At 38.0% G+C, this 19,857-nt stretch overlaps 12 protein-coding genes across 12 annotated transcripts, besides 1 other annotated feature; 8 read left to right on the top strand and 4 right to left on the bottom strand.

Moving 5' to 3' along the window:
• Nucleotides 1-249: 249 nt before the first annotated feature.
• BEWA_008450 (hypothetical protein) lies at nucleotides 250-500 on the bottom strand (the record flags this gene model as incomplete). The annotated part of the gene is made up of 2 exons (XM_004831044.1): nucleotides 250-360; nucleotides 444-500. 2 exons carry the CDS (start codon nucleotides 498-500, stop codon nucleotides 250-252), a joined length of 168 nt encoding a protein of 55 aa, XP_004831101.1.
• A 116-nt stretch (nucleotides 501-616) lies between these two features.
• BEWA_008440 (hypothetical protein) lies at nucleotides 617-2,489 on the bottom strand (the record flags this gene model as incomplete). Its single annotated transcript, XM_004831043.1, has 3 exons — nucleotides 617-2,282; nucleotides 2,318-2,439; nucleotides 2,484-2,489. The coding sequence occupies 3 exons, from the start codon at nucleotides 2,487-2,489 to the stop codon at nucleotides 617-619; spliced, it is 1,794 nt and encodes a 597-aa protein (XP_004831100.1).
• A 773-nt stretch (nucleotides 2,490-3,262) lies between these two features.
• Nucleotides 3,263-3,909, top strand: BEWA_008430 (triosephosphate isomerase, putative; the record flags this gene model as incomplete). Its single annotated transcript, XM_004831042.1, has 2 exons — nucleotides 3,263-3,371; nucleotides 3,455-3,909. 2 exons carry the CDS (start codon nucleotides 3,263-3,265, stop codon nucleotides 3,907-3,909), a joined length of 564 nt encoding a protein of 187 aa, XP_004831099.1.
• Nucleotides 3,910-4,413: 504 nt separating this feature from the next.
• Nucleotides 4,414-6,576, top strand: BEWA_008420 (hypothetical protein; the record flags this gene model as incomplete). The annotated part of the gene is made up of 1 exon (XM_004831041.1): nucleotides 4,414-6,576. The coding sequence occupies one exon, from the start codon at nucleotides 4,414-4,416 to the stop codon at nucleotides 6,574-6,576; it is 2,163 nt and encodes a 720-aa protein (XP_004831098.1).
• A 502-nt stretch (nucleotides 6,577-7,078) lies between these two features.
• BEWA_008410 (hypothetical protein) lies at nucleotides 7,079-8,586 on the top strand. Its single transcript, XM_004831040.1, has 2 exons — nucleotides 7,079-7,196; nucleotides 7,466-8,586. Exons 1-2 carry the CDS (start codon nucleotides 7,130-7,132, stop codon nucleotides 8,521-8,523), a joined length of 1,125 nt encoding a protein of 374 aa, XP_004831097.1. The 5' UTR covers nucleotides 7,079-7,129; the 3' UTR covers nucleotides 8,524-8,586.
• A 664-nt stretch (nucleotides 8,587-9,250) lies between these two features.
• BEWA_008400 (hypothetical protein) lies at nucleotides 9,251-10,919 on the top strand (the record flags this gene model as incomplete). Its single annotated transcript, XM_004831039.1, has 2 exons — nucleotides 9,251-9,266; nucleotides 9,313-10,919. 2 exons carry the CDS (start codon nucleotides 9,251-9,253, stop codon nucleotides 10,917-10,919), a joined length of 1,623 nt encoding a protein of 540 aa, XP_004831096.1.
• A 955-nt stretch (nucleotides 10,920-11,874) lies between these two features.
• BEWA_008390 (hypothetical protein) lies at nucleotides 11,875-12,619 on the bottom strand. The gene is made up of 2 exons (XM_004831038.1): nucleotides 12,223-12,619; nucleotides 11,875-12,142 (listed from the first exon to the last, which is right to left on the bottom strand). The coding sequence occupies exons 1-2, from the start codon at nucleotides 12,393-12,395 to the stop codon at nucleotides 11,878-11,880; spliced, it is 438 nt and encodes a 145-aa protein (XP_004831095.1). The 5' UTR covers nucleotides 12,396-12,619; the 3' UTR covers nucleotides 11,875-11,877.
• A 374-nt stretch (nucleotides 12,620-12,993) lies between these two features.
• BEWA_008380 (hypothetical protein) lies at nucleotides 12,994-15,660 on the top strand (the record flags this gene model as incomplete). The annotated part of the gene is made up of 7 exons (XM_004831037.1): nucleotides 12,994-13,236; nucleotides 13,315-13,803; nucleotides 13,837-13,977; nucleotides 14,014-15,195; nucleotides 15,233-15,378; nucleotides 15,413-15,530; nucleotides 15,565-15,660. 7 exons carry the CDS (start codon nucleotides 12,994-12,996, stop codon nucleotides 15,658-15,660), a joined length of 2,415 nt encoding a protein of 804 aa, XP_004831094.1.
• A 115-nt stretch (nucleotides 15,661-15,775) lies between these two features.
• Nucleotides 15,776-15,796: a sequence feature (AT_rich).
• A 34-nt stretch (nucleotides 15,797-15,830) lies between these two features.
• Nucleotides 15,831-16,382, top strand: BEWA_008370 (KE2 family protein domain-containing protein; the record flags this gene model as incomplete). The annotated part of the gene is made up of 3 exons (XM_004831036.1): nucleotides 15,831-15,937; nucleotides 16,085-16,208; nucleotides 16,293-16,382. The coding sequence occupies 3 exons, from the start codon at nucleotides 15,831-15,833 to the stop codon at nucleotides 16,380-16,382; spliced, it is 321 nt and encodes a 106-aa protein (XP_004831093.1).
• A 220-nt stretch (nucleotides 16,383-16,602) lies between these two features.
• BEWA_008360 (signal peptide-containing protein) lies at nucleotides 16,603-17,172 on the top strand (the record flags this gene model as incomplete). The annotated part of the gene is made up of 1 exon (XM_004831035.1): nucleotides 16,603-17,172. The coding sequence occupies one exon, from the start codon at nucleotides 16,603-16,605 to the stop codon at nucleotides 17,170-17,172; it is 570 nt and encodes a 189-aa protein (XP_004831092.1).
• Nucleotides 17,173-17,251: 79 nt separating this feature from the next.
• Nucleotides 17,252-18,778, bottom strand: BEWA_008350 (hypothetical protein; the record flags this gene model as incomplete). Its single annotated transcript, XM_004831034.1, has 2 exons — nucleotides 17,252-18,720; nucleotides 18,766-18,778. 2 exons carry the CDS (start codon nucleotides 18,776-18,778, stop codon nucleotides 17,252-17,254), a joined length of 1,482 nt encoding a protein of 493 aa, XP_004831091.1.
• Nucleotides 18,779-19,299: 521 nt separating this feature from the next.
• BEWA_008340 (RNA polymerase small subunit, putative) lies at nucleotides 19,300-19,848 on the top strand (the record flags this gene model as incomplete). The annotated part of the gene is made up of 2 exons (XM_004831033.1): nucleotides 19,300-19,465; nucleotides 19,736-19,848. The coding sequence occupies 2 exons, from the start codon at nucleotides 19,300-19,302 to the stop codon at nucleotides 19,846-19,848; spliced, it is 279 nt and encodes a 92-aa protein (XP_004831090.1).
• Between the last annotated feature and the right edge of the window lie 9 nt (nucleotides 19,849-19,857).

Genomic DNA, 19,857 nt, shown 5'->3' with positions numbered 1-19,857 from the left:
AGTTTAAATATTAAAAATCTATGGATAGAACCATTACCGTGACAAATATACGCCAAATGTAGAAATTAGACAGGACAGCTGAGTGTGTAAGTAACAACGACATACAGAATAACACAAAACGCAGAGATTGCATATACAAATTAGAAGCGCGTAAACTAACCTAAATATTAAATACAAAGGAGAAACATTAAATTACAAGTGTCAGGTTAGGTAGCTAAATGCAGAGATTACTCGCCACATACGTACGAGTCAGTTATCACTTCTATGTCTCTTAAGATTGCTTCTAGAGGTAGGGGCAGAAGTTCCTGCTCCAAATGATCCAATCATGTGTAGAAGACTATTTCTCCTGAATGGTACCGACTACATGAACGTGTAGGTTTTAAAGAGATAAGTGTAGATGGGTGTATGTACGGAGTTTGCGCATAGAGATAACACAAGCATACCTGAGAAGATACAAAGTCTTGAGGTTTGTCTGCCAAGTTGTACTTGTCTGGAGACATGTTTGGATATTTGTTAAAACTACAAAGTTTTGGTGGAAAAGGATCGAATCCCAACGGTGGACTAAACATGTGAGTAGGTTACTCATGTGGATTACGATAATCTAACATGCAGATACTTACCATATTACAATAATCTTTGCAGATTTTAATTCACGTTCATCTTGAAACGCTGGATATGAAATGAGAACTTCTCCCAGGCTTGCATCCAAATAATGAGCATAGGCAAATGTTATAAACTTCCATTTCCAATAAATCTTGTTAGAGAATACAGTGTCACACCTTCCCGAACATAAAGCAACAATAGATCCACTGATTACAGGACAAAGTTCCTGAATATCCCTGATGGCATAATCTCTAGTCATTACTACGAATGATAAATCATTACGCAGAATTAACTGTTTTGGTGGCACAAACATCTTTGAACTTTTTATGTGTGTTTTAAAGTTGAACGTTTCCAAGGAGCCAAAAAATTCTTCATGTTGCAACTGTGGAAAGTGAATAGCATCTCCAAATGCAGGATTTAAGTATGAGGACATCCTGAGCCACCTCAAATCAAATGCATTACATTCAAATGGTTTTCTCGGTGCTAAACAAGACCACGTTTTGAAATCACAAAATTCACTCTTTATAAATCGTTCCATTAGTTCACCAATTGCTCCTGTGATGTGAGTGTACGAAGGACCATTCATAATCCTGCAATTATCCCCTTTCCACGGTAAAGATCCTCCCATTTCGTTCACCAAATCGGCATACATTGGAGTCGTATCAAGAGGTAGATCAGGATGGACCTCTTCTACATGTTCAATTTCTAGAACATCCTTCAATATTCGTTCAATATGTTCGTGGTTTTCAAATCCACCTTCAAGATCTATATGTTTACCATTTTCTAGTTTTAGAATCATTGATACATGTGTAATTGCACATATGCACTCAAGTAAGTGGCCTCCAATTCCGTCTGTCCAACCGAATGTGTTTATAATTAGTGGAATCGTAAAGTCTGAGTCCACAAGTTTTTCATAAAATTTAAAGCAGCTATGAACGTGACGAAGGATCAAAAATAGGTTAGTTACTTTGACATCCCCTAATAAACATGACATTTTCGGTTTTATTTCATTTATTAGGGTGTGTGGAGGCACAGTTATACTTTCTTCAAATAGCGTAAGTGTGAGTAGTCCCGGAGCAGATGATATAGGCTGACCTATATCTGTATCCAAAAGTGCTACACTTCCCAAATAATTTAGGAGGTAATTTATGATGTAAATCGCCGCAGTAGATTTTCCCGATCCTTTTGGACCATGTAACATTAAAACAGGAGCCCGTTCCCCTTTAATACATGCGAATAGGATATCCTTGGCTGTTTCGTTCCATTCCTTTGGGATGACCTTTAATGGGAACCTTATACCAAGTGCCGATGTCACACTTATCTTTCCAAATGCACTCTTATATGCTATAAATGATACTATGGTGGAGAAATCTTCATTCTCGTAATATTCTGCTAGATGTGCATCGAAACTGGACATTTGTGGCTCACTACTTTCCTCGGTTATTTCAAGCATCTCTCTAATAGCCTTTCTATTACCCTTATACTCTGCCGTTATAGAGCAACATGAACCTCCAAATAGGTTATTCCACAGTATATCATCACATCCACACCGTGAATCTGAATGCCCATCTGTACATAGAGAAAGAACTCTCTCGGGTGGATTCCATGGAGGAATTATATATTTGCGATAAGTACTCATAGAACCTTTATAAAGATGTCCATTTATGGATACAATGCCTCTGCAATTGTGTTTATAGTTTTGAGAATGACTCACCTTATAACTTTAAAGTGGACGGATTTGTCCAGGGTAATATATTCCCCTGGATTTAATCCTATTAATTTAATATCCAGATAAGAATCTGCATCTCTTGGAACGCCCTTGAAGTAGCTAGATTCCTAAAAGTCGTGTATAAATGTGAATATTTAGAGCAAGAATACACCAACATTTTGGCATTTTAAACATGTATACAGAGTAAAGAAGATGTATATACCACAGTATAAACATCATATCGCAATGAACGATAAAAACATCTGGTTTCAACTTTCCATTTTACACATCTACAACTGGTATATGCATCAACTACAGTTAGACATGAGTTACAGTTCATACCTTCTCTATTGCTTGGGGATTAATTGTGTACGTCTTGCACCTTGCTTTGAGCGTGTCAAAGTCCAAAAGACGGCAGGAATGCGTCATTCTGGGCGCTTACCCGACGTATAATGGTCAATGGGCAAGTTTACAGTCATTACAGAACGCATACATCGTCTATTATAGCGATAATAGACACCTCCGTCGTAGTTAAGGTGTTAAATCTGCATTTTCAAGGTACATCTGTACCAATTTTGTTGTGGTGTCTCCGGAGGGTACATTTGGGATAAATAGCCTCAAACACGTCTGGAATCTTCGTGAATAGTTCACAATTTACTTTAATTTTATGTGATAATCTGCAGCTTTCATAAAATTGCTCTTTTGAGTGTGTAAGTTAAGCACGTTACCTACAGGAAAATTGCGCTCTATATGTTCATGTATCGTATATGATTTTGTTGTGGAAATATTATCCTTAAAATCATTTTGTATTCTCGGAACTTTGTGGAATCTCTGTGCAGGTGTGACTATTTAGACAAGATACTTATTTTGGCTCTGCAGTTTTGCGCAAACCACCGTAACTCTCCGATAAATAACCATTTTTATACATTTACTGTTCTCTGTTTTCTGAATATGAAGTCCATTTGGATTGGAGGAAACTGGAAGTGCAACGGAACAAAGGAGAGTATAAAAAAACTCACCGAGACGTTGAACGGACTAGAATTCGACACTAGTAAGATTGGTATGTACTTTTATTATTTGCTATTGCACTAGAACATACATCAACCAACTATCTTAAGGACAGTATTCATACGCATTCTACAGAAGTGGTAGTGTTCCCACCGAACATATATACATCTCATGCCTCTTCTCTCTTGGATTCCAAGTATGCCATTGGAGTTCAAAACGTTTCACAGGCCAAGGATGGTGCCTTCACTGGTGAACTATCCGTGAATATGCTCCAGGATTGTGGAGTTGTTTCTGCGCTGGTTGGACATTCTGAGCGCCGTACCTTGTTCGGTGACTCTGATAAGGTTGTAGCCGATAAGGTAAAGGTGCTGCAAGATACTCCCATTCAAGCTGTCGTTTGCATTGGTGAGTCTCTTGCTGAGAGAGAGGCTGACAAAGTTTTTGAGGTTATTACAAGGCAAGTCGATGGATTTATAGGAAACGTAAAAGACTGGAGCAAAATTGTCATTGCATACGAACCAGTATGGGCAATAGGTACCGGTAAGGTGGCCACCACCGAACAAGTTGTGGAAGCTCACAAGGTTAGTTGAAACTAATTTGCATTACTTTTGTTGCTTGATGTTTCTCAGCCTCATCATTTGGAACCCAAATGTGTTAGTTGGTAGTTTCTGATAGCGTGGTTGTGGATATGTCAATAAGTGAGGGACACCAGTTTTGGTAGAGTAGTAGAACTACTGTAGTTTTTAATTTTAACGGCGTTTAAAGCGAAACCTACCTTGTCTAAATTCTGAGAAACACACTTGCAAGGCTTAGTTTGGCCTAAGGAGGTCTAGACAGGGGTATTTTTACAAGTTATAAAGCTACTCCCGGGATATATAGTAATGCAAACATTTTGAGCAGTTAGGATTAGATTATAAACTCACGCTTGCTATATTACGACATGTCTTGTATTCGGTCTATCAGATGGGGTCCGCATGAATATCTCCGATTGCTCTTGGTGACCCATGTAAACGCTCTTAGATACACTAGAGGATCTATTATTTCTACATAAATCGGAATTTATCGATGGTAGTTTCACAAAGTTACGGTGGAAGATGAGGATTACTCTTCTGCTCCACTCGCTCTATATCTTCTCATTCTATCATTGCAGGAGCGTTGGAGTAGATAGAGAAAATACCTCATTAGACAAGGATAAAAATGTAGAACCAAATGATATGCACTTTAGTGAACTCTACTTTCCGAGGTCTACCATTAAAACTGCGGAATCTCCACCAGATACCTTTCTGACCTTGGATCTCTTGCACCCTGATGAGAAAAGGATTAGTGTCCATGATAAGGAAATTGGAGAGATACTTCGAAGGAATTATTATGTCAAAGATGGTTTAGGAATTACATCTATCACAATCTCTGGAGTTGAACTATGGAAGGCGAATAGAGGAAGTTGTATATTTGTAGAATCATTTAGTGGTAATACTAATAGCTTATTTAGCTTGTGCCTGCACTTTGACGGTAAAGTTGACTACAAAAATTTTGCCAAAGTGGGTGAATCATGGCAAGAGGTTGATCAGGATTTACTTTCCCAAATGTATCAATCTATGAAGAACGGTGGCATTTTACATGGGAGCAAAACAGAGAATCAAATTTTTGCAGACGGTAAACCTGATTTTAGTGATACAGAAGCTTCTCTGGAACTATCTCAACGAGAACCAAAACATCAGTTTATTCATTCATCTGGTGTTCCATCTCCAAAAGTTCTGGATCTTTGTTACCCAGCTTTTGGTACAACATTTCCCCTAGATATTAATGGAATTCATTCCAGAATATTCATCATGGATCATGACGATCCAGTTCAGACACTGCTATATGATGGAACTCCCGTATGGAATGGATCGCCTAATGATAAGTGCATATTTTGTATAGTATTATTCAAGGCTGAAGATCCTAAGATGGTACTCATAAAGGCAGAAGATGAAAATAGTTCATCGTATACCACATTTATGGAGCATAAGGAAAGAGGTGATCTACTCAGTTCTTGTAGCTGTTTCCGGAAAAATATGCCTGTCCTCTGTTGCTTAAGCCGCTGTGCTACTCCTAAAGGCTGGCACCGTTCAAAAAATGACTATATAAAGAATATTAATAAACTAAGGATGAATCAAGACGCAGTGACTAGATTCACCTTGGATTTATCATCTGCAGATAATTGTCTCTCATATAGCTTTAGCAAGAATAACGTAGAAAATCGCTTCTTGGCTCCAAAGTCAGGTAACATGAGCAGAATTACAGATGGGGATGAGATAATATGGGAAGAGTGTGACCAGGTATGCTTTTTTTGTGAGGTTTATTCTAGAGACAATTACAAAATATTAAGATTGCATGTTAAAAAGGAAGAAGCTTTCTCATTTCCTTCCTTTGAGAAAGTTGATCAAGGATGGGAAAGGGTTTCCTCAGAAAGGTTTTCTGTAAGAGTGAGAAATATGGATGAGAAAAACTGGCTTGTTCCTCTATTTTTACCTACTCCATCTGGCCCAACTCCTCTGCAAATTTCCCCTCCAGACGGATTACTCTGTGAATTGTTTGACTACGTGTTCAACTACAATCCGGCTAAGTTAATCGTGCCTAATAAGCATGTTAAGGTATCTAACCTTGCCAAGGGAAAGAATAGTATATGGACAGCTGGATGTGAAGAGACCTTTGGATACGCTAAGGTTTACCCCGGTAAGTATCAATCAGAATTCGTTCTTGTTGTGGCTACGACACCTACGGGTGTTTCCAACAAATATTATGAATGTGATAAAGGCACATGCAAGCTATTTGAGGGTATGATTCATCTGATGGCCAGAAGGGTGGTTCCTTCAGATTTTCTATCTCATTTTACCATTGACCTTGCCTCCGATGAAAGCATGAGAGAATGTACTATATTTGAAGCCAACATTATTGGGATTACCACTAGACACTTCTATCCCAAGCCTGGGTATATTGCTATTGCGGTTAAGGATGGACTCAAATCGGTGTGGAGCACCAATAACTATCCTAACAAATTCATGGACAGTTTCGGTAGCGCTAATAAACTACAGGATAGTGAATGTGTTTCCTGTGTAATCTATAAGAAAGGAGGTTTGGAGATGCTCCGCCTTAGTATCAAGTTTGCTTGTGTCCTTTGCGATAAGTATTATAGAAATGTGGATGGCAAATGGGTTGCTAAAAATGAATGTGTGTTTGATAAATACTTTCCAGAAATGAAGAATGTTTTAACCTAGGATAATCCTAGGAACGTTTTAATTCGGTTCATTCCGATAATATAGATACTCCAAGGGGGACGTAGTACACAAATGCAGTTTTTTTACATTATAAATCTGTTTTAAAGCACTAGACATACACTAAATGGTAAAGGCTGAGACGTCCACGACTACCAACTAGCACTTTGATTCCAACAACATTGAGCAACATTCACTCGTTCACTACACATTTTTCTGTAGATAATTCGCGATTACTTGCGTGAAAAGGTTGGGGAGGTTGCAGATTCTGTTCGTATTGTCTATGGAGGTTCTGTGAACGAATCAAACTGTAAGGAGCTCATTGGTTGTGTCGGTGTTGATGGATTCCTAGTTGGTGGAGCTTCTCTCAAACCAGCCTTTTGCGATATTATAAAATCAGCAGAATAAATTCATACTATTTTAGTTTACTCGTTTATATAACCATCTATAACTCCCTTGTCCCTACTTGCCCGGTGTTGGTCGCTCATCCGCAGTTAATATTTTTCAATTATCCTATAGAGATAAACTTTAATGTATAGTATAAACTTTATATGAAATGGAAAACCTGAAGGAAAACGAACAGGAATCCGACGCTCCAAACGACGATCACACTCAGGCTCCAGGTAAGTGGCAGTTTTTACAAATAATTACTCGTTTTCTCTACTCTTATAGTAAGATTTACTAATTGTGCAATATTTGCCACAAGTCTGTGGATAACTGGGTTATTTATGCCATTCACTCGATTTAAGACTCCATAAACGCCATTGTTTCTAGTATATGATCTGTATGACCTATTATTGCATAAAGACTGTTGAACATGTCACTTGTATACCATTGTAAACCGTGAAAGTGCATCTAGTGCCTTCCATTCATGAGATACACTCCCGTTTAGACTATCCATTGGTAATCAATGACAAAATCGCATCTGGAGAACTTGATCCAAAGGTTGTGGCCTCATTAGAGCTTCAGAAACTGGTGGATGGTTGTAGAGTTCCTCTTGGACAGGATACTGTCGAAGCTGCAGTAACAGAAGAAGACCATCAGAAAACAAAAGTGGATGCATGGATGCAAAGACCTGCGCGGGTCCAGATTGAGGAATACACAGCTAGCATGTACGTACAGGGTAGTGAGAATTATAACATTTGGTACAATAAATGGGCTGGTGATCGCAATGAATATGTTAATGGAAGGCCAACACTTACACCTGCATCGTACAAATGCGACCCAGAGAATGATTGCGGATATACCAGGGCTACAAACGTTCATTCCGTGGATGCGTCTGGTACACAGTACATTTGTCTATTCTTTGCTAAAGGTTGTTGTACTCAGGGGAAGAATTGTGCCTTTTTGCATCGCTTGCCAGAAATGCAGGACGAGTATATGCTTGATCCATCTGTTGATATTTTTGGAAGAGAAAGGCACGCAAGACATAGAGATGATATGAGTGGTGTAGGATCATTTAATGAGGATTGCAAAACATTATTTGTAGGAGATGTACATGTTGATACCACAGAAGCAAACCCTGTCGAAAGTTTAAAGGCAACACTTCTACATGAATTTAGCAAATTTGGTCCTGTTACGGAAATGAACGTTGTTCCCACAAAAGGAGTTGCCTTCATATCCTTCCCTTCTAGAGTATTTGCAGAGTTTGCCAAGGTGGCAATGGCAAGTCAGCCATTAGAACGATATTCCACAGCACTAAATGTTAAATGGGCACACGAAATGAAAAAACAGACTGGTAGCAAACGAGCTGCATTTCAGGCACTTGTCGCAAAGCATGAAGAGCAACTAAAGAGATTTCAAGAACTAATGCAAGATTCTTGTGCAATGGATTTAAAAAGAGAAAAGAAGATGGAAGAAGAACGCAGAGTGAAGAGAGAAAAACGAATGGAACAGGTTTTGAAAAATGTAGAGGGTCTCAAGGATGATGAATTTGACGTTAAGATTTGAGGTCGACACCAGATATCTCACTCTGCACTGGTAACAATAGGGGTGCGCATCGACACGACCGGTATGAATTGATAGTGATTGTATGTTGTGTATTGAATATTTGTAGGTGGATTGTTCCATGATTTTTTAGTTAGTACTGGTCCAGACATTTACTTCTGAGTGGACTGATATATGGACTTGGTGGAGTTGATGATTGGATAGACCCTAAGTGATTTCTACTGACTGTTGTATTGATGTTCATCTTGTTCTGTGTATAGTCTGACTGTGAGCTAGTTATGAGGGAGGATGAATGTATGCTTGTCTAGGGAGTAGTTAGTTGTACATTACTCGTTTGGCATTCATTTATTCGTACTGACCATTCTGCTCACACCAGTTGAGAGGTGGGAGTAAGATGATGGTAACTATGGAAGAATGAGGGGAGAATAGAATGGAGGAAACTAGTGTGGTACAGTGATGAGTGAAGATGGAGGATTATAGAGATGATAGATGGCTAGAACCCATACCTGTACCAGAAGAAAATATGTAGACATTGATATTAGCAAAACAGGGGACAATGGAAGCTATAAGGATTATTGTCAGAATACTATAAGTTTTACTAAGGTTGGTGGAAGCCCTAGTTCTGGTTACAAGAAATACATCCACACATTCAGTAGATCATATTCTATTAGCGGAATATATTACAACGGAAAACAACAAGATAGTATACGAGTAACAGATTCAGCTTACTATGAAAAAGTGTGACCGTATACTATCTTGGTTATGATGAAAGTAATCTAGTACCATTAATAGTGGGACTTGAAAAGACCTGGTTCACAAATAAGTATTACTACTACAAAAGAAGAGATCCTCTTTTAACTTCTAGTAAATGGAGCCAACTTGGTTACGATGTTAGTCAAGAAAGTGACCTCTCTAAAGAACTCCAAGAAATTAGTAGCAAGTTAAAACAACTTGTACTAAATCTCAGTCGAACTAATGGCACTTACTATGCCAATGGAGATCCTGATAAAGCTCCAACTATAAATGAAACCCTTAAAATTGAAGTAACCGACTCTGGAAAGGTACATAATATCTACAAAAGGTACAAGCACGCTCCTACCGGAGGATCCCGGATAAGACTCCTTTCTACAAAAGCTAGTGGAAAGAATATACCTTTTTATCCTCCCGTATATGAAAGTGAGTATAGGGAAGTTTGTGTCTATTTCTGGTCGTTAGACAGCGGTCATACTAATCCCCTGCTACTTGAGCTTAAGCCAGCGTCAGGTATTGCACATTCCTACTACATACTTCATAAAACTGGAAGAACCGATAAAAAGTGGAAAGTTGATCCTCAAGTAACCAATAGTACTCTCAAGAGGGTACTTGACAGGGAAAACTGTAGGAATGGAGTTCACATTATAGACATTTCACAGAAGGGTAGTTATGGCCGTTACATTTCTTATCCGTGTCCCGATTGTACTTCTAAGTGGATTGGAGTATCTACCTATGGTACAAGTTATTCATACTGCTTCCATTATCTTTATGGATCTTGCTATATTTCTGGATTCAAGAATGGAAGAACAGAACAGACCGGAATAACACTCTCCGGTAGAATATCTAACGTGCATGTTTATCAATACCCAAAAGGATCAGATGGAATCCCACTCTTGATCTATCTTCCACTGTCATCCAATAAGTGGTTCGAGAGGATCTCTCTTGACTCTAATGAATGGACTGAAGTTTCCCAGGGTAAGAAGCCAGAATCTCCATTTAGTAGTCAGAAGGACAAGATTATAACGCTTCTAAAGGCTAAACTACCAACTGTTACAATAGACCTTGGACAAACCAATGCTGATAATGGAGCATCTGGTACCTACTCTGGTACTTCCGGAGAGACTACAAAAACAATTCAATTCATAAAACAAGGAATAGGTAGTGGTTTCGTAAGTTTTACTTACTCCGTAGAGAAAAAAGATGGTTTCATAGTCAATTTACAGCATAACGGTTCCCCTCTACAAGGCATACCACAAACTCTAGTTGTTAAAAGTGTAAAAGCATACTATGATGGACCTAACCCCGATGACAAGAATAAGCTTCTAGTTATTGGCTTGGAGAAAAGGAGCGCTGGTCCTCGGGACGACTATGTGTATTATAGTAGAGAAACGAAGGCATCTACATGGACAGTGGATTTACAGAAAAATATTAAATCAGGTGTCCCCCCTCTTCTCACTGAACTTAAAGAGTTAAAGGCGAAGCTTAAGGCTGAGAGAAAGAAGTCACGTGAAAGTGATGGAGCTGAAAAATCAACACTGCGAAAGGTTCTTGAAGGAACAGTTGGAACACTAGCCACGGTAGGAACCGTAGGTGTTACTGTCTGGAAATGGTCTTCTATAATGTCATTTCTAATCACTCGTCTGTAGTATACTCTCCCATTAGATACTCCCCTCTAGACTATTTTCTTGTTGGTATATTGGCTTTGGCTGGTGGTTGTACAAACGTTCTAAAGGAGATCCTTGGGTTAGACAAATATGAGACTCTATGGAGTAGATATGCTCCTTGACTCTCCAGTAGGAAGACTAGCTTGTCTACTAGGGATACTAGCTTGTCTACTGAGTAGTTAGTCTTAATTTGTTGGGTTGTTTTTGTTTCATGTTAGTTGTTTGTTCTGTACTATAGTCTACTCTAGTGTTTATTGTTAGTGGGTTGACTATTGCATGTTATTTGTCTGGATTGTTGACATTTTCTAGATGCTTGAGCTAGTATCCTCACATTCATTCTTCTAGTGGCATAAGTATGCATATTAACTGAATTTCGTATACTTCGTATGGTCATCATTCCTCCCTCGGAACATTCTATCACCCTTGCATGCTGCAGAGTGGAGATTTTGTTCCTGCCTGAGAGTATTTAGGGATGGTTGTAGTCTTTAATAGTTATGCTAGATGGCCATGAATATTCCGGTAGAAATATTTTGTGGATAAAGTGCTGTTTTGGAATCAACGCATCGGGTTAACAAGCTATGCCAATTTTTTATTCTATCTGTCCATCATTTTCGAAGCCAAATCGCCTATAACCAGTAATCTTTGACCTGTAGCAGTTCGTATCCCATTTATCTACGACATTCTGTTCCTAAGTTTTACCACAACCCTCCATTTACTTGGCTCAAAACCCCGGGTAGATTGAATATTTGGTAACAAAAGGAGATAGAGATGTAACAGATGTTAGAACGCTAATACAAGTACTTAAATCTTATTTAAATAGTGTAAAGTCACTGAGTGTCACAATTGATGGGTTCCACAACCACACACAAGATTTTGTATTTACATTACACTTGGCATATTGACTCATTATTAGTGATATCTACGGGCGTAAAGGGATAAATCAAGCAAATCTTGATGGGAAACCCATGGACTCCATTAGTTTCCTCTCTGCATCTGCAGACTTTTTAGCACTAATTTTGTCAAATTTTGCACTTTTAGATTCTGAATCCTTTCTACTTTCGTCCTTAAATTTAGAATCTTCCTTCTTTACATCTTTGTTGTGTGTCTCATATCTTTTTCTTTTTGGAGCTACATAATCAAACTTATCCCTATGAGCGAGGTTGCGATAATGGCTTTCACTTTTTTTGGGGGAATGTTTATAGTCTCTGCACGCTTAATGATTAAATTCATAAGTATATTTAATGCATCAGCGAATAAGCCAGTATCACAAGGTAATAAAACTTACGTTTTTTTAACCTTGTCCTTGACAAGACTGTGTGGATTATCCCATTTTCTGTGTTTTATTAGACTGTCATAATGTATATCCTGCTCGGACCTTGGAACTTCTGGGTCGGTTACAGGCACAAATCGAGGCATTTGTAAAATGTGTCGTTGTCTAATATTCCATACCCTGTCCATATAGGCTGAAAGTGTTCCTTTATAGCAGAGAATTTCTCGTACTATATCATCAATATAGTCTTATCACACTCGAAATTACCATAAATGCTGATTAAAATCCCTGCTTGAGCGGCAAAAGTCGACTGCGTGTCTACAGTTTGAAGGGATTAGAGCATTTTATCACAAATATAGGCATACTTATGGCCCATAATCAAACAAAGTAAAGATATAGTACAAAGTTTGGTAAAAACAAAAACTGGTATAGATATCCTCACAAATTCCAATGGTTTGATCTGTAAGCCAACTCCAGATCTGCACAATACGATCCATTTGTGAATATATCAACATAGTATCACTAAACATAAAAACAGTGGCAGGTACACCTTGTTTATCTCATTTGGTCTCTATAAACTACCAGCTGCGTAGCTCTGTGCTCAATCACACCTTCTAGGAAAGATATACGCGCACAAATAGATATTATGATGACAACATACAGTTTAATGTATCTTTTATATACAGATATTCCATGAATTTGCAGGTTTACTGACCAAAAAGGTCCACTAATGGACTAAGGATTAACACTTCGACATCACTCGTAGATATTCTGGCAGAAACTGAGATGGTAGAAAATGACCTCCTCGGTAACAACTTATACAAGGTGCTTTATGGTCCTTTGGACCATGTCTACTTCATATCTCTGCAATCCAAGCCTTCCAAATCGCTTGTCCTGTATGACGATAACTATCACCAAATCTACAAAATCGATGTTTCAAGCGTAACTGGATTCCAGAGGAGGTCTATACAGAAGGATTCATGGACTGATGCAAGAGAAGGGTCAGAAAAATCGGCGTTTGCCAAATATGTGAGTTGATGTTCATCTCTTAATTTTCAGCTTGTCTACGCATTTATGATTGTAATCACCCGCATCTAAAATATACAGATTTTTGAAATATTCTTTGGAACAAATAACCCTTTGACATTTACGTTCTTGGAATATGAATACTGCGATGCATTTTGCAAAAACATAGAACTCACGTTTGGAGTTCAAGTCTATAATTATGGCAGTTTAAACCTTGTGGCTCTAAAAGAACGTAGAGAGGATGTAAAAAGGGAATCTTTACAAAATGAAGATGATAGACTATTTGTTGCTAGAAGAAATACTCCACATGATTTTTTCAAAGTAGCAGGAATAGATTCTGAAGGTCACAGCGAACCTCCGGCCACATTTTCCAGTAAATACCCGGTAATTATAGAAGGAACAATGGAAGAAGGCACATTTTTATCATATCGCAATATAAAAACAGCAACATTATCACCGTTTACAGTTTATAAAGTAGAGTGGTATCTTTCAAAATCAAAGGGTTCTGACGAAGAATTTATAGAAGAGCTTTTTAGCACGGATGATACATTTTATCTAAAAGAGTTTATGGTATGTTTTTAGTCTTTGAAATACGATTACCAGATTGGTCACTATGTAATGGTAAAGGTCTACAAGGCTATTAAAACTTACAACACTAGGAACTTTGTGTTCTCAACATCCATAAAAGGGCCTGTTGTTTTAAGTAATTATCTCGCACATAACGTCCTTGTAAACTCTGTAAAGGTAAAGTTTAATGAAGATTATTAAACCAATATCTAGGATACTGTGACTCATAATGTGCTAATGACCGTGTTGCATCTGCGGAGGTTATGCAAACTAAATCCTCCAGCAGATTACTCGGAGTCTACAGTCTCAGAATTAATAAAAAAAAGTATACAAACTAAAAGGAGTGGTAGTGTACAAAAGCAAACTGATGCTCCGAAGCATATTGAAAGAAATCCAGAGTCTGTTCCAAGCTCAGAAACGAAGGGAACCACTTCTGCACATAGTACGTCTACAATACAATCTTCTGAAAGTAACAATTGCAATGTGCGATTCACAAGTTCTCGAGGCAGGCTAACACACGTCAAGATTGAGAATGTGACCTTTGACGACTCGTCTGCTATAGATACACATGAAGCAGACGGGAATACTTTCACAGAGAGGGATGATTCAAACGTTACAGAACATTCTGATAATAATGAAAATCCAGAAAATGAGAAACATACAGATGAGAAAAAACCAGTTACTGTACGCTTAAACAGAGATCATAGTAAACAACTTGATGTTCCGGTTGCAGAGCCTATAAACGAAGGGAAAAATAAACACATATATGATCCTATGAATGCCGAATGTAACGACACGGAAATCGGTGACGAAGATGTAGAAAATGACTCCAAGCCTATAGTTGATCCTGAGCCTGTCCCAGAAGTTATACAAGAAACCCCCAAAGCGTCTGGCATGAATAAGAATACTGATGAACCTCCAAAGGGGAAACTCTTGGGATTTCTAAGAAGTGGAAAAGAAAAAATAAGGCAAATGGCGCAAAGAAATGTAAATTCCAAGGAGCAAGAGAATCGGGATAAGATTCCCACTGCTGGCAATGAATCACAAAAAACCGCAGAGGCGCCTGGTTTATTCTCCAAGATTAAGGAAAAAATAAAGAGTAAGGGTGATTTAAAAGAGAAACTAAAAGAAAAGGTCGACAAGTGTGTTACAAAGGTCACAGAAGTGGGTAAACGTGTAAAGGAAAGGAAAGCTAGAACCGGTAAAAATACAAAATATGACCAACCAAAAGATGACGCTTTAAATGTTACGAGACAAAGGGAGCAAACACTTGCCAAAAATGACCTGAAAAAGGCTGATGATATTCCAGGGGAAAACGATGAAAAGAAAAGTACTAGCACACCAGAGAGCTATGATAAGGAGCTCTTGTCTATAGAACTACAAATTTGTTTCAAGGTATATGCATCATTTGTGATACAAAAGTCTCTTTCAGGAGCTCATATTAACCTTTGAAGAAGTAAAATTCACAATTCCATGGAACAATTTAAATGTGGATAAATCGGACAATTTATCAACTAATCCAGATCCTACAATGCAACAGCAACTCGATACAGCACTATTTGTTATTGTTAAAACAAGGTATGAAGTCAAAAGTTTGCACATTGGCCTTTAGGGAACCGGGTGATGCCATTACACAGGAATCCAAGATTGAGTTATTCTCGCAATCCACGTTCCAAAGAAACGTATTGTACCACTCTATGCTCTTTAACAAACATAGGGGAAGTCACTACGTAAGTCTACTCTATTCTTGATATAAACGAACAGTCAATGGACAAGTGTGAAAGAGAGTTACAGCAGGGATTCTATGCCGGCATCAAAAAGGCATACATAAAGGCATGCAAGTCTACACATGAGCTCTAACAGCCTTTTTTACAATGGAATATATAAAATAGTAGCATTTCTGTGATGTCTAGATACACATTTTCTATGCCCTACCCGCCTGGTAAAGTGTACTCGTATTTCTCGACCATTTTACAATTTTAATTATAAATAATTTGTAAATGTGCACTTTATAACGCAAAATATCGGTTATGGCTGCTGTAGATACAAAACGGACTGCCCTGAAGCGTTTGGAGAAGGAGAGACTAAATCTCCTTGGACAACTGGAAGATTTGGCTCAAGAAGCTGCAGAGCACAGGTTATACATTTTTCATGTAAAATATTTGTTTATGGCGTGCATTTGGTCTCCATCCTTTCTGTTTTTTGTTCATATATTCCATCCTATCTCCAATTCACGTCTAATATCTGAGCTTGTGCCAATTTACAGAATCACAGCATAATTTAGGCTCGTGTTAAAGACTCTGTGTGAACTTCCAGAGGACAGGAGATGTTATCGCATAGTTGGTGGAGTTGCAGTCGAAAGAACAGTAGCAGAAGTTAAACCCGCACTGGAAACCCATGCGACAAGGGTACGTAGAGTGCATACTGATGTATTTATATGAGAAATGTTTTAATCATCCGAAGCATTAGCTTAGCATTCATCAAATCTTCAGGTTGAAAGCGCCCAGAAAAAGGTTGACGAACAGCTGAATTTTATAAATGAGGAAATCTCAAAGTTGGCTGGCGATGTGCGTGGAGCTTAATTGTTATACTGTCTCTATATTGGCATAGATAAATTTGTATGATACATGCAATATGGATGTTACAGTTTTCCTCCCTTGACTAGCATTCTCCTTTAGATGATGAATCAAAACCTCTTTATAGCTTATGCATGCACGATTTATCTCACAAAGATGCATTAAAGTGTACGTATGATTCCTCTTACAGTAATGATTCTTGTGTGTATCTGAAATAGTTGAAAACATGAAGGTGATTTCGGTATTATACACACTCCTCCTAGTAAGGATATATGCTTCAAACCGTTTTAGAATCCTGGGTAAGGGTAAACAGGATAATGCGGTTGCAGATAATAAATCTCTGGGTAGTTCATCTGAGGAATCACTACCTGAAAAAGATGCAACCACTGCTACTCCAACATCAAGAAAAAACCCTATCAATGAGGGATTCAGGGAGTATACTATGGATGATATGTTGGAAGAATTGGAGAAGTACACGGAAATTGGAGATGAACACGGTGTTGTTTTAGATATATCTGATTTGAAGAATGGGGATATAGATATTATCAACAAGAATTACCCCGGGATAACGTACAAGAGATATGTTCCAAAGGTGGGAATTTATATCAAATCCGTTTTAGATTCCGGATCTGAATTATGGAATGCAGCAGAGGGCGAAAAATGTAATGCTGTAACCTTGTCCTCAGGTAAAGGCATGATTACGGCTACCTTGGATATAAAACACAGTAACAAAATGGAATATGTACGCTTCAAGAAAGTGAATGGCGTTTGGAAAAACATTACAAGGAGAATATAACCTTTTATATATGCTGAATAAACATGTTTATATTTGTATATGGAACAATTATTATATTAGTGGAGCAGTTGAAATAGAATTATGTATGTCTTAGGAGTGGAAACGTTTGTACATCCTTTATATTTTGTGCATTCGCAAGTACCATGACCAGTCGATCAATTCCAATGCCAACTCCAGCAGTGGGTGGCATTCCATACTCTAGAGCATTTATAAAATCTTTGTCTTGAAAATTCTCCTTAATATTTTTAAGCACCTTTTTTGGGTCACACTCTTCGGTACATCCATTTGCAATTTCCATTCCCATCCAGTAGCTCTCAAAGCGGCGGGCAGTTTTAGGCATGGTGGAATCGTCATTTGAATAAACAAAGGGTGAGATGTCCAGTGGAAGATATGATACATGAGTAGGTAGAATTAGATGCGGTTCAACCTTGTTTTTAAAGAGTGCATTTACGAGAGTTCCCCAACTTGCATTCTTTGGTACTTCAATATTTTGTGAGATACAAAAGCTTTCAAGATCAGGTAAGCTGGAAGAATAAACATCTATTCTAGCGTATTCTAATACTAGATCTCTCATTGTAATTTGTTTCCATTTTATCTGCTTTTTGCCATCAATAGTAATTCCCATTTCGTCTACCAGATATTGCACCAGATTCTCCACTAATACAATCATATCATCCATATTTGCAAGTTTTTCATAAATTTCAACCATTGTAAACTCAGGAGAATGACATGCACTAATGCCTTCGTTCCTAAAGCACTTTCCAATCTCAAACACTTTGTCCGCAAATCCAGATGCTATTAGTCTTTTAAGATAGAGTTCTGGAGCAATTCGCAAAAACATTTCCATATCCATAGCATTGTGTTTTGTTGAAAATGGATTAGCTAGCGCTCCGGATGGAAACCTTTGTAAGATTGGTGTTTCGACCTCTATATGTCCACGCTTATGTAAATATGTGCGAATGAGATGAATGCACTCTGATCGTATTAGAAGTTTATTGTGCACATCCTTATTTACTAAAATATCTAAATGTCTTTGTCTATATCTAGTTTCAACATCTTTGAGGCCATGCCATAAGTCGGGAGGCGGCAATATACATTTTGCTAGTAACATGGCCTGTTTTGCTACAAGTGTAATCTCTCCAGTGTTTGTCTTCTTTACTGTCCCCTTGACAGCGATTATGTCCCAGAGGTCCAGAGCTTTTTGTTTATCAGGACCAAACTCGGTTGATATATTTAAATCTAGATGATCCCTAGCTAATTTCTCCTCTGCTTCAAACCCTTCTCCATCATTTGAACTATCTTGTTTGTCATTTGTATTTCTAAACATAACCTGTAATCTTTTACCATTATTATCAACAATGTGGAGGAAATGGCCATTAAATCTCACACTTGTAATCCTTCCATGGCATGCAAATTCTTTAGAGGTTTCTTCACCAGGTTTTAAATGTTCATTTGAATTCAGAATTGAGTCAAATGTGTCTGTATACGCGGTGCTGTGTGTCCACTCTGGATATGCATTTGGAAATATTTTGCACCCCGAATCTACATCTACAAATATCACTATATGGAGTTACCATATATGAGTAAAACTACTCAATTTATGCATTGTTGGCAAATGGATATATCATGTAGCCAAATTACCAGAAACTCTGCGAAAATTCTTGACTACAAACCAGTGCCTCGGAAGAAGGGGAAATGCACACTATGAGCTACTTACCATTTGGTGTACCTTTTAGAACAAATGGTATATTTTTCACCCCTTGAAGACCTTTATATCTGAAGGAGTGGACTAAAACTGCATTAAAAACTGTAAAGTGACATAATAAAACAGAAATCAAGCGTAAATGTGGCATAGGATTCTATTCTTGCCAGATTTGCAGACATATCCTAATATTCCATCTTATGGGAAAATATACATCGTCTATAAGACGACATGTCAAGTTTACATGGACTGAACCTCTGGGTCGGCACTATAACCACGTAAAGTCTTACTTTATATCTAATTCAGCGGCACATTCCATACATTGTACGCATCTTCCGTACGAAATTCACAAGTTATTCGATATATTCTTGAGATTATCGCCGCTTTAACATCCTTATCGCAACAAAGTTGTAACTTTGGTCAAAATGAGCGATTCCTCGCCAAATATTACGTTTTCGATAGAAAACGAGGATCATACCCTAGGAAATGTTTTAAGAACGCTTCTGGTAGAGCGCGATGATGTAGTTTTTGCAGGATACTCAGTTCCACATCCTATGCAACCAGAAATGAACATTCGAATCCAAACCACAGGTAATTTTAGATAAATATCTACATTTTATTTTTGTTGTTTGTAATGAAAATTGCGATGACTCTGCGTTCATAAGTTATTCCTCCACTTGTCCTTGGCTAAAGGAGGATTGTATAGGATATTCGCTAAATATATGTGTATATTTCATCATTCATATACAAAAATGTTTGCTATGAACGTCCTTCTAGGGGTCTCTAGGACTCGGGCGGCCCATCGAGTTTTTTACTCATTCATCTTCTCGTATTTTGACAATATAACAACGATAATCTTAGGTCAGCCGGCTGTCGAAGTATTTTCGCAGAGTTTGGGAGATTTGGTGGAAATTTGCGATACACTCACAGATGCCTTTAAAAAGGCCATGGATGAGGCCATGCTCACTGATTGACACTATAAT

This window comes from Theileria equi, chromosome 3 (assembly GCF_000342415.1).
Source record: "Theileria equi strain WA chromosome 3, complete sequence".
Lineage (NCBI taxonomy): Eukaryota > Apicomplexa > Aconoidasida > Piroplasmida > Theileriidae > Theileria > Theileria equi.
Note: the sequence above shows the minus strand (reverse complement) of the source record. Positions and strands in the feature narration are given on the sequence as shown.

What these genes read in the sequence shown, in the direction of transcription:
- BEWA_008410 (XM_004831040.1), top strand. Translation starts at nt 7,130, where the DNA reads ATGGAAAACCTGAAGGAAAACGAACAGGAATCCGACGCTCCAAACGAC. An exon ending in CGATCACACTCAGGCTCCAG is followed by an intron (nt 7,197 to 7,465) that starts GTAAGTGGCAGT and finishes ACTCCCGTTTAG; the next exon opens with ACTATCCATTGGTAATCAAT.
- BEWA_008390 (XM_004831038.1), bottom strand. Translation starts at nt 12,395, where the DNA reads ATGGACAGGGTATGGAATATTAGACAACGACACATTTTACAAATGCCT. An exon ending in AAGGACAAGGTTAAAAAAAC is followed by an intron (nt 12,143 to 12,222) that starts GTAAGTTTTATT and finishes TTAAGCGTGCAG; the next exon opens with AGACTATAAACATTCCCCCA.